At 30.5% G+C, this 13,470-nt stretch overlaps 1 protein-coding gene across 2 annotated transcripts; it reads left to right on the forward strand.

Moving 5' to 3' along the window:
* Nucleotides 1-25: 25 nt before the first annotated feature.
* On the forward strand, nt 26-11,484 carry LOC117610580 (uncharacterized). 2 transcript variants are annotated; one of them, XM_034338145.2, is made up of 16 exons: nt 26-276; nt 533-736; nt 819-1,113; nt 1,184-1,530; nt 1,605-2,190; nt 2,274-2,476; nt 2,677-2,820; nt 2,907-3,072; nt 3,164-3,371; nt 3,449-3,672; nt 3,749-4,102; nt 4,178-6,499; nt 6,754-7,812; nt 8,242-8,324; nt 8,423-8,720; nt 8,784-11,484. In XM_034338145.2, exons 1-16 carry the CDS (start codon nt 179-181, stop codon nt 9,495-9,497), a joined length of 7,305 nt encoding a protein of 2,434 aa, XP_034194036.2. In that variant the 5' UTR covers nt 26-178; the 3' UTR covers nt 9,498-11,484. The 2 variants fall into 2 exon arrangements, with proteins under 2 accessions (XP_034194036.2, XP_034194035.2); XM_034338144.2 differs by having other exon boundaries at nt 6,754-8,324.
* Nucleotides 11,485-13,470: the final 1,986 nt, after the last annotated feature.

The raw sequence follows: 13,470 nt of genomic DNA on the forward strand, positions 1-13,470 counted from the left end.
AAAAAATATACATACGTAAAAGAAATCAGTGAATGATCCTTTCTTTATGTACATATAAGCTATTAATGGGAGTGTAGAGAACGTAATTATAATTCCAAGATTTTCCTGCAATAATTGCTTGCAATGCAATGAACGAGATTGTATTGTTGTAAATCTTTGCGAAACACAGATCGGTAGAATGGCTTCTAACATGCAGTCATTCCAGCGAATGTTGAAAATGCTGCGCGAAAATAGCAGTATTAGGGAAAAACGTGAAGCTTTAACCTATTTTCGCAGGTAATGTTGATTTTTTTATCTGCGAATTTAGAACAGAGTTATCCCAAAATTATTTAATAGAATACATAATTTTATCGTATTAAATATACTATTTATTTCTTTATCTTACATATTTTCTGGTTGACATTGCATTAAAAATCTTATAACTTTGTTATTAATTATAATTACATGACTATTGATATTAGGCAATCAAGTAATTGTGTAATTCCCACATGAAATATGTCTTCAACTAGTAAACAGGAATGTTTTATTTTAGCAACAGCAAAAAGTTACGATCCTCAGGAATTGTTAAAGAAGAACAGTGTAAAGAATTATGTAAATTAGTTGTAGAAACATTTGCAAATGGAAACAATGATATACAAAATGAAGCATATGCGACGTTAAGTGTTATTATTCAGGATTTTAAAGAACATACTTTAAACTTATTTGAAGCTTTGTCACAGATAAATCAAAAGAATAGGTTTGTGTATTTGTTTAAAATAATAATTGACTCTTAATTGATTTGAAGGTGAATAATCATTCTACTAATCTTGTAATTTTAGATTAAAAATTCTTAAGTTATTAGAAATAATTGGGGACAATGCTATATCAACAGTTACTAATGATCTTCATGCTGTAAAGTTTTTCACTGATTGTATGTCTACGATACAAACAGATAAAATGCCTTGGATAGCATCAACCGCATGTGTAGATAATATTCAAGCATTGATAGATGCTGAAAATAAACCATTATCAGATGACCAAAGATTAGAAGAAGAAACAGTTAATTATTGTATTATTTTATTAAGAAGATTATATAAGCTTGCTGCAATAACGTCAGATACTAACACTCAAAAGGTATATTAATAACATCTGCAATCAAATGAAAATGTAAACATCAAAGATATTAAACTTTGGATTTTTTCAGTTTGATGCTTTATTAGTGGATAAAGTAATGTTATTAGCATACATGGGACATAAGCGACAACGTAGTGGTGCTTTAAAACTTTTACAACAATCTCTTGCTACAAATATACTTTCACACGTTCGTACTAAACTACCAAATATATGGACTCAGTATAAATTAGCCTTACAAACTACATATTGTAAACGTATGTTACTTTTGGTGTCTGCCTGTGAATTAGACTGGGCTGCACAATGGAATATCAGTATCCAATTCCTTGGTGTAGACCTTCATAAAGGTGCTGGTTTAATAAACGATTTATTGAGTATCGAAGAGAAGGCATTTAAGTCTACAGATACAATTACACGCAGGTATAAACAATACTTATATCACTGATGACATTGATTAGCAGAAATAAATCATAACATGATATTTTACATTTTAGACAAGCATTCCTTTCATGGAAGTTACTGGTGGATAATTTTGCTTTAGATCCACAAGAACTTGCTACTGCAAGAAGGATAAAGTTACTATGTATTCCATTAAATGCTAAAAACAGTAAAACTGAATTGATAGCAATAACAAAATTAGAAGTTTGGTGGCATGTGATAATCAAGCTCTATAAAGACATTTCCAAATTTGTTAATCCTGTGCTTACACAGTTCTTGAACTTTTGTTTTGGACCTCTGGGAGATACACCGTTATTATCTGCGAAATGCGATGTAATAGCTTCACCAGGGAAGAGGTTTTATAAAACGAAAATTATCGCTGTGGACGCTTTATGTCAACTTCTTGTTCCCAAGCAAGAAAATCATAGTGTCTTTTCTTCTATTTTGGAAGAAAGACTTCCACATTCTATGACTGATGCCGTCTTCCAAGAGTGTTATAAAAGTATAATTCATAGTGTAGGAGAAGCTTTGCTTGTTCTCAGTCAACTTACAGATTCAGAAATGAAAAACAGATATCAGCTCGGTAAAATGTTATGGACGAGTTTAATCAATTATGTACAAGAATCAAAAATGGGAAAAAAAGTTAGCATTTCTTATTTAATTTGATACATTTAAAAAAATAGTTGTAGCTTTTAAAGTAATCATTTAATAATATTATCTTATAGGAAAATATGTACAAAGATATAATACTAGTTACTACAGAATTAGCAAATTATGTTAATAATAAGCAAATGATTAAGCAGTTGATTCTTGATATAATTTTGTTCGATATCGCGGCTCTCAGTAAAGAATTTAATTTTCAAGAAGACATATTATCAGCATTGGTGTACAAACTGCTGCAAATTCCATTATTAGATAAAGCTGAAAAGTAAGTATATATATAATATTAAAAGAACAATTAAAGATTGAAAAAATAAAGTCATTTAGAACAATTTCTTGAATAATATTTGTTCAAGCTATATATGACATATAGGATATTTAATTCTCTTGTATTATTTGTTTTAATTATTTTAACAATTCGACATCCATTGTGTTACATATTCGTAATTTTGGTATGTGCCTTTTCAGGGATCATTACAATGCACTAGAATCTCTTTTAAGGCATTGTATCAAATCTTCAAAGGAAAATACATATTATTCACATGCATTTAAATGTTTAAAGGAAACATACAATAAATTACATACATTATCAAATGTACAGTGTAAGAATGAGTAAGTAGAATAAACAACACAAGATAATAGATAATACAAATATTATAATGTTAGCACTTTGTATTTTACTTCATCGTAATTTTTAGATCTATCATTCTTAAATTGTGGCTTATTTTGATAGAAGTGTTAATAACATATATGGATGATTTACAAGAAATTAACGAGGGTAACGATACGCAGCATAATTTAAAAACTGTTGAATCAATTATAATGTTTCCATTTATGTATATGTGCCTAGAGGATAAAGATCAGGTTAATTATTTATATTGTAATCATTTTATAAAATTCAGTTTTTAAATTTACGGATCTATAATTATAATAAATATCATAATATTTATACTAGATAAAAGAAGTAACAGAAACATGGAAACGTTTATGTAAGCATTTTGAAATGCGAGTAGATCTTATAGAAAGCATAAAAATAAATGAGATTGTAATGAGTATTGCAAGTACCATGGAACATTGTTTGGTAAAAAATGAAAAATCTTATCATCTTATTATAAGTTGTTTGGATATTTTGTTAGGTTCTATTGACTATAATCTTCTACTAGGTATGTCAACAACATAATTTGAAAGACAATATTAACGTAGTATTGATCAGTATAAAAGAGAAACATTTATATTTCAGCACACACAGAAGTTCCTCCTATTATAAATCTTATTTTGAAGCTTATATATTACTTATTGTCTAACAAACTCGTTAAGGAATCTGAGGCTGCTCTCAGAGCTTTCTCAGCAGTGCTTGTTACAATTTATGGACATAATCCAAAAAAAGTAATGTCTTATTTGCTAAATTGTAAACCAGCAGTTGAAGTCATGCTTTCATCTAAATTGGAGGGATTGTACAAAGAAGTACGTACATTTATTTTAAATATTAACTTGAAGTAATTATTTTGAAATACTGTAATATTTTATTTCTTATCTGTAGATAGCGTGTACATGGGAATCTATAATAAGTATTGTAAAAGGACTTGGTATATTAGTTGAAGAATCTTTTCTTTCATCTTATAAGGAAATAATCATTCAAGCTTCAGATCATCCGAATTTTGAAATTAAAGATCAGACTCTGTCTATTTTCGAACTAAAAGATGCGATAAGTATCAAAAGCAGATTAACATTAGAAGATATAGAAAAAGAAGTAAATAAAGACAAATTGTTAACTACACCGAAAATTTCAAAGAAAACGAACGATCATATTGAAGGAACACTAAAACAAATTAAAGTAGCTGATAAGTGTTTAAAGGAATCCAGTAGTCCAAAACACTTACCCAAACAAATCGACGTAAGTGATAGAAAGGCTTTATAAAAATTGAATTCATTTTTATAATCTTAACATTTAATTTTTCTTTGTTTACAGGATTATGTTTTCATTAAAACAGATTTCAATTTTGATGTCAGTCGTTTAACAGAGCATCAAAAAGAATCTTTGAAACGTAAAAGAGAAGATATCCCAGCTTTGTACAATGATCTGTCACAATCCTGTTCTCAAGACACCCAGAATTTGCAAGAATGGTTTAACAAAAGGAATAAAGGTTTAGAAGACGTAGAGACAATACCCGCTAAAAATGATAATATTTTGCTAGAAAACGAAGCGGGCAATGATGCGAATAAAGAGAATCAAATTGAAATTGAACCAGAAGAAACTGACAAATCAGCTGTTGAAAATGACACAAAGTCAGCAGAAAGTGTTAGACAGAGTGTATCGACAGAATCTTTACAACAAGTAAACAGCGATATAGACAATGGTGAAAATTCATTGATAGATAACGAAACACCAGTAAAAGAAACAATTTGTGAAAACTCAGGGGCGAAAACTTCAAAAGACTGTATAATAAAAATTGTAAGTTTTAATGCTGAAGAAGAATCTCAAGTGGGCAAAGATAACGACCAAAGATTATCTCCCTCTATATTAAACACTGGTAAGCGATCCAATAGATCCGGTGTTTCCCAAAAATCAGAAGTTGCTAGTAGTCAATCAGACGAGCCAAGTACATTTCAAAAAAGATTAAGAATAAAATCGAAACAAACCGAGTCCCAAAACGTTTTAGATGAAACAGAAAATAAATTGCTTAAAAGAGGTGTTAAACGTAAGTCAGGTTCAGATAGTGAAAGCGAAAGAGGCAATTCACGTCAACGGCAAAAGAGTAATTTATCGGAAGCTGGCAGTGATACTGAGAGTTGTAAATCTACGGAAAGCGATACTACAGCAATGCGTGCGGAAGAAATAATTGACAGTGGCAACTTAAGTCAACGTACCAGAAATGAAATATCTCGACTGCGTATAAATATGGTATTTGATTGTCCTGTATCAACTAGCCGACGATCTAAGGGACCCGAAGATAATAAAGTAGATAAAAAAATCACTAGACGACTATTTGATGGTAGAAGTACTCGAAGTAGAAGTAGGGGCAGGATGAGGCGGAGGAGATTAGGAAGAAGTAACGAATTGAATAAAACTGATCAAACTGAATATACAAAAAAGACTCCGCAAAATAAAAGAAGTACCCAAGAAAAAGAACAAAAAATGGAGGAAGAAGGGAACAAAGAAAAAGATACATCAACAGAAGTTGCTACCACTAGTAGTAGTACATCAAATTCTGAAGATAATTTATCTGATTCTAAAGAATCTAATAAAATTGAAACTGTAGTTAACGAAGAGTTATCAAATAATGCACCACAAACAACAGATGTTGTGATGAATGAAAATTCTGTTGAAACAACTGAAAAGAGCAGTGCAAATGATCAAAATGATAAATCTACTGAAGAGAAATCTCAAACCCAAGATGATATGGAAGATATTATAGAAAGTTCCCAGAAGATATTAACATTAGAGAAAAAGTGTAACGAGAAACAATGCATTATCAAAATTAGTAACATTGAAGAAGTATTACCTACTGGTGAAGACGAAGAGGTAACTCAAATTGTTTCAAAAATTATTGATATATCTAAAAATAATACCATGGAAACTGAGGAAACCAATGAAGCTAAACTCAATGAGCCAAGTATCTCAACTTCTGTTACTGGTACAAATTCATGTGATAATGAGAAACATGATCCAATTGAAACACCAAGAGTAAATGAAGGACAAGGATTATTTAAATATGTTGTTGAATTTTCATCACCCAAGGGTAACGCAAAAGGTCCGTTAAAATTCAAAGGTTATTCAACACAAGGCCGTGCAGCGCATATGTTAGGTTTGGTAACAAAACAGGCAAGAATGGAAGCTGGATGTAACGTCATAACTATACACGATGAATCTGGTCTTAAAAAAGCAAAATCCAAAGATACCGACACTGAAACACCCGGCAAAAAGGAGCGAGGATTTATACTGAAAGAAGCTGATAAAATAACATGCAGCAGTAGACAGGAGAAGATTTTCAATAACATGAAATCAGCAGATTATTGTTCATCGCCTCCAATAAAATTATTCTGTAATTTGAGAAACGATGGTGAAAAAAGTTTTCCAAAACCAGAGAAATCGATAGAGTACATATCAATACAACCTGATACTCAAGCTGAAAAAGGTGAAGATACTTCAGTTGAAATGGACGAATTGCCAATTTTAGAATGGTCAAGTGCAAATCCACCTTCTTTGACTGCATCTCCAAGTGTCAGTATACTTAAACGTCAGCGTCAATCTCTTCCTGAACCTGATCCGGAGTGTGTAACACCAAGCAAGGTGAGTTCTAATATATTTTTTAGAGATATTTATAAAAAATAAAAGTAGTTTATACATTGTGAATGACATCCAGGTGAATTCCATGTCAAATTGGAGCGATTGATTTGGCGTGGAATGATCCATAAGAACAGTCGTGCAATTTAGTTTAATTACTATTATTAGTTCATTTTAATGTTTTAAGTATTTTTTAAATTAATATTGAATTTAATCATGGAGCTGCCGTATTCAGTACAATAAATTATATTTCGTTATAGAGAAAAAGAGTAAGTTTTGCCGATCCTCCAGTTTCAAAGGAAATGGGATATGAAATTACATCTAATGATTTTGCACATAAAACTAATAAATTTGCCTCTAAAAGTGTGTTCGGACGTAAAGATACACCTTTGAGAGTAAAACAGATTAGACAAAAATTAATCCCTACTGATTCAGATAAAATGGAAAAAAATGAAGAGACAGATATAATAAGTATGTCTGAAGTAGATTTACAATGTGAAAAAGAAAATGAGTTGCTAACAAAGATGGCTGAAGAATTGGAATACTCGGAAAATGTTACAATAAATACTGATACTCAGGCTCCTTATAATGATTTAACAAATAATATCTCTGTCGAAGTTAATGGATGTAATAAAATTAATATCGATAATCTGAATACCGAATTTGAGATTTCACAAAATTCAACATTTTCTAAGCATACAGAATCATCTGCAAATAAAGAAGATAAAAATAAAGTAAATCATGAGGTAGAAGTTTCAGAAAGTCCTAATGTCAGTTCAATGAAATCTGAATTCAATGATTCAGCTACTCAGGAAGATCTATTTAATGGAACAAATACAAAGCATAATGACAAAGTCACAGAAACTAGTGGTGATACCAATAGAAATGACACGCAGAATATTTCTGTTCAGATTCTTTTAAGTTCATTAGATTCCATTAAGATTAATGCTACTAAAGAGTCTACAACGAATCGTTCTTTTGACGGGCATGCAAATGCTGACAGCTTAGAGGATACATTAGACGCGGGGAATTTCACAAGACTAAATTCTTCAGCAAACTCGGACGAAATCTTTTGTGGAAACCTAATAAGGACTAGTACTCAGAGTACTGAAAGTACAGAAGAACAAGACACTTTGCCCGTTACAGACTCAGTATTTGGAAGTTTACCTTTGAGTCAAGACAGTCAGAGTCCAAGTGAATTTCATGCAAAAGTTCCACAACCGGAGTTACTGAATAACGTTTATCCTATATATCCTACATTAATAGTGTGTCAAGAACCAATTAGTTCTATTGTTCAACAGTTAACTAATCCACTTTGGGTACGACATTTGACTGCATATTTTGCTAATAGAAATCTTCAAACTGTTGGTGACCTTGCACGATTATCTGAGCGTGAAATAAATAGAATGCCTATAAAGGGTAACTCGAAAGTTGAATTTGTAAAAAGTGTTCTAAGGTCTTTTGAACAAGCGGATATTGTAAAAAAAGAAACGAGTAACATAGTAGAAAACTTAAATGATGTATCAAGTAATAATATGCCCCCTTCTGTAAATACTCCTGTATCTGTTTCTGAATTAACGCAAAATAAATTAGTAAATCAATTTAGTCAACCAGGTTCTTGTAAGGTTTCTGGCAGTACTGCTATAATTGACAAGAATACACCTGAAATGTCTAAGAAAGTGTCAGACTCCAATTTAGATGAATCTTTGAATGTACCTGCAATAGATGTTTCTTCAATATATTCACAGGTTTCATACAAATCTGTCAAGGGAGGAACACCATCATCATCTGTTTCTGTCTCATCTCAGAATTCATCAAACGTGACAACCAAGTATGTTAAAAATATCATACCCATTTGTATTGGTTCTTTTCCATACACTAATCATGTTAGATTATCCCTTCATTTAGTAAAATTTTTAATTTGTCTAGGCCAATGATAAATGTGCCAATATCATCTATGGTATTTCCTGCCTCTTCATCAGAAGCTTTGGGAGGTTCCAATTTTATTATTACAAGTGGAGCTACTTTAGGATGTTTAATGAAAACTGCTGAAACTAGTACTGGTAGTAGTTCCATTTCTTCAACCAAAACAGAAGGACAGAAGACGTCGAGATCGGTTGCAGCACAAATGGCTTTAGAAGATCTCTTGGATGAAATTGATGTTAATTTAGTATTGGAAAGTGCGGTCAGAAGATGCACCGCAGAAAGAATTCTTCTACAATACAAGGTAAATCATATTTTATTTTTATTGAAGATCGAACGCTACTGAAAATAAATACAATTGTTATAGAACAAAATGAAACATATGTCACAAGTAGAATTGGAAAAAGAAACCATAAGAATGCTCGGCGCTGATAACGTGAAGAATTGCAGTGAAGTAACATTGAGGGCAGCATGTCGTGCATGTGGCGTGAATAAAGTTCTACTTCGGCTACCCGACATTTTCGGCAGTGATAAACAGTTCTTTACCAAAGTATTAAATGCTTACAAAAAGAAAATACAAGTCAGTGATTGTTTGGACATTCTCGATTTTGCTGAAGTCAAGGATGCAATTTGTAAAAAATGTACATCATCAGAACTTGCTGAAATATTGTCGAAAAAGTTGAAGGAAGAAGAACAGGAGGGTATAAGAGAACCTATGACAGAGCTATCTAGCTTGAATGCTATGTTGAAAAGAATGCCAATGGATCTAATAATTAGTCATACAGTGGCAAACGAAGAACTTATTCCATCACGTGTTGTTTTAGATATAGCTTTGCAGAATAACAGTACAAGTGATATAGCCCAGGCTTTGGAATGTCAGTCCTCTCTTGTTACAAAGGACGTTTTCGAAAAACTTTGGTCTTCCCAATTTGCAGTTAATTATATCGAACAATTGAATTCTAAACAGGATTTGCTGAAGCTGTTCAAAGCAATTAGTTTGAAACTTAGTCAGCAAGATCTTCTGCAAGCGTTCTATGAATCCATGAGCGCTAAGGTAATGATAAACCAAGAGAAAATCTAAAGTTGGAACTTGTATGTGTGATATTTATTATTACTATTATTTGTGACCATAGATTCGTTCTTATCGATAGTTTTCAATATTGACACACATTGTAACTTCTTTTTTTTAAAAACATTTTTAAACAAACTTTTGTGAAAATTTTCTCAACAGCATGGTGTTCGTTTGCAGACTTAATTGGAGTGCTGTGTATTTATTCAGGTTTTCTTTTTTCTTGTGATTTTGGATTTACAATGTCTAGTTAATATTATATTTGATTCCTTATACCACTACTTTGAGGCTTTAATTCTAAAAACAAAGAAATTTTTAATTACAAAATTAAATTGTTCCAGTAACGGTTATGTAAAAAGCAACGCTTCTATTTGTTTAAAGAAGGTGAAATACTAATAATGTCATTGGTTTATTATTTCGCACTGACATAAAAGTATTTTATACCAGTTTAAGTTAACTGAGACTTTGAAATAACAATGTTAATCTTAAATGGATTAAGCACGCAACGTTCATAGTTAACTTCTAGACATACGCTATTGTAAATATATATAAGTATATGAAATGTAATTGCAGTTATACCTATAATCAACTTTCTACGTATTAGTTACTTTATTATTGTATCTATTTAATTTAGATTTTGCAATAGAAAATCAAATGTGAATCATAATTGTTTTTTCGAACTTTGTTTTTACAAGAAGGCTTGCTTAATTCAGAAGAAAAGTTGAGAAAACATTTCTTGTTTCTTTTGTTGCTTCGTTGTAAGCAATTCCTTGGAAGTATTTGTTTGCACAGACTAGTGGCCTATAGGTTAGAAATTTAAGTGTATATATATATAAAAAAGATAAAAATTAAATATTTCGTACAGGATCTTTTCTAGACACAAGTTTCTTACAACTTGCCATGGAATATTTTAGAAAGTAATGTTACAAATAAAATGAGATATCGTAGTGTATTTTCAAGTGTGACTCGACCAAATGTTAGGGGATATTAAGTTTGCATTCATTTAATGACATTTTGTAAAATGTACAAAGTTTAAACGTTAAGCCAATTAGACATATTAACTGATGTATTAAAAGTATTTTATACAACGGATTCTAGGGAATCTCCTATTGTAAAATGCATCAAATTTTCGATCGATTGCGATAAAACCAAAATTTCATAATTCTATTGTGTTATACAATACATAGGATGTTTTTGGAGAAGCGTAACGTGTCAGCGTGTAAATTATCTTGGACAAAATCTTGGTTTCTAACAAATTTACAAGATTATCAATTATATATATATTTATGTGTACGTACTAAATTTAATTTTTAAGAGGTTTTCATTATCATAGATAACAGCGTTTAGTTTAAATCAGAATCTGACTTTCTACGTTGAAATGTTACGCAATTAAAAAACATGCTGTACATAAAATGGATATTCAGAGACAGAGTAACAAATTCCCACGTTATATCCTTCTAACAATAAATAAAGTTATATACGTATTATAATTTTTTCTTTCACACAATATGTTATATGTTCTATGATAGAAATATGTTGAACGTACTGTAATTGAATACACTATAAAAGAAAAACCGTGAAGATTACTCGTAACATTGTTTTATTGTCGATCGTAAGAATTAATAAGTTTTAAACATTACATTTAAGCACTTATATGGCTTTCTTAATGTAATATAGATATATCTTAATCACGTAAGAGTGCCTCGAACGAAGAAATAATTTTGCATTTTAAGAAATTGAGGAGTTATGTTCCGTTTCTGTTTGACAACGAACTGAAGGCAAAAGTATTAGGGAAACAGGCGAGTTAATTTCAGTTATTCATTATTACTCTTTAGTATAACGTGTTTCATTGATTATGAATGCTTCAAGCTGTTTGCTCTACTGATGTTTCTGTATGCTTTTTGAATCCATTTAGTGCTTCAGATATTCCACTTTTATTAATCGCACATATTTCGCAAAATGTATAATAACAAATAAAGAAGGCGTTTAATAATAATGGATATTGTCATTGATGTCTTACAGTAGGTACTCTTTTGTTCTAGATAAGTTTTAAGTCTATTATTATATTTAATTAGATAGAAAAGAATTTATATATATTTTTGTTACACTTAATTGTAGACTCAAGTGCAAATTAGGATTCTTGATATGCTTTTAAAGTTGGAAGAACCCTGGGAGGGACAGTAGAGCTAGGGAGAGACAAGGTGAGCCTACATTCTAGAATATTTCTTCTAATCAAGAGAAATTAAAGTTGTTTTAGGCTACACACGTAAATATATACACAAGATGTTTCCCAGAGGTCAACTGGCCATCAAGAGTTTAGGAAAATTTCCAGAAAGATTCGGGCCTAATTAATTACAGTAATTCCCTGAAAGATGACTGGTCATTTAAGTAAAGAAAAGTAAGTTGAAAATGTAGAAAAATTTTTGTTTCTAAATTTCAATAGAAAAGAAGAACATAGAAGCAAGAGAGTCTATTTTTGCCGATGATCTTCCCATTCATTTTTCTTTTCTCGTAAAAATAGTCACACTCGTTCTACTCGAGATATTACGCTTATTGGATCGAAATCAGAGATACGCTTTCAATTATATTCGACATTGTATATTCCCAATGCGACTTGTATCAAAATACGACTCTGGATGTTCGACGTTAGGGATTTGCGCGATATCCTGGTTCTTATAGCACGTGTAATCGATACACGAAATCCAAAGCATTACGCATTTATCATAAAAGTTTCAGTTTTTTATATTAAAATTATTAGGTAAAAATGCATTTATCAGATTTCAGAGAATCTATAATTATTATACAATAATCATCATTTGTTAATTAGTGTGCCACTTAATAATAGCATTGCGATGAATATTATATAATAACATAAATATTCTATGAATTTGATTTCTATAATTGTAGGAATACTCAAATGGTCATGATATAATTAGAAGTAGTAATTTCAAATAGTAACAATCTAATTTCAAGACACTGAAAGTCTTATACAATATGTTGATAAAATAGTACTTATAATATACCAATTTACATTTTACGGTTTGGTAAAATTGACTACATAAATGTTTTATTGATATATTCAATATAAAATGGCTGGATCCATATTGAAACCAACTATGAATGTGAAGAAATTGAAGTTTACTAATAGAAAACGCTAAGCTGTAAATTGATTGATTTATAATGTTTTAACGAAGAGCCAGGATATTGGTGAAACGTTTATATAGTCATTTTCTTCAAACTTTAAGCTTTAAATTGTTAAACTTTAAGTACCAAATTATATCGGAATTTTAATCCTTCAAAAATTTATTATTTGATATGAAACAATTTAACGCAACAAACAATGATTGTTTCATGAAATTGTTAAACGATTAAACGAAAGCGACAAGCAGTTTAATTACTTCTTTAATTATGGCTTTGCTTACTAAGTGAGTGCCGTCAAGTGATCGAGAGGAGCTTTAATACTTGTAATGAAAAAACTCGTTTTAGTGGAAAACTTTTCCTTTCTTAGTGATTAAAGATGTTTTAATACATCGACTACACGCGGTTGAAAATTATTAATAATTATTGATGAATTATTCACCCAAAGTGTATGATAGAAAGCATTAATTTCAGCTATTTTTAAAACATTGAATTGACCCACAATTTTGTGCGTAGTTCAACGTCAGTAGAGAATTTTTTCACAAAAATTCGCGTTATTGATATCGACTTTCTTTGATTTTTCAATATTTGACATAGTTTCGTTGTTTTAAAATTCTAAACCTTGTTTGCAGGAACAAGAATACAAGTGAAAAACAGATTTCAAAAATGAAAAAACAGTAATGAAGGTATGATTTAATTCATCGAATGATTATTATTAAATTTTTGGATGAAAACGACAATTCGATATAATTAATATCAACGTGTAAGTCAAGATCTGTTGCATTGGAAATTAAAAGTGATTTGTCATGGAAAATGAAAATTTGGACCGAAAATATTATTCAACATA

Source organism: Osmia lignaria, chromosome 7 (assembly GCF_051020975.1).
Source record: "Osmia lignaria lignaria isolate PbOS001 chromosome 7, iyOsmLign1, whole genome shotgun sequence".
NCBI lineage: Eukaryota > Metazoa > Arthropoda > Insecta > Hymenoptera > Megachilidae > Osmia > Osmia lignaria.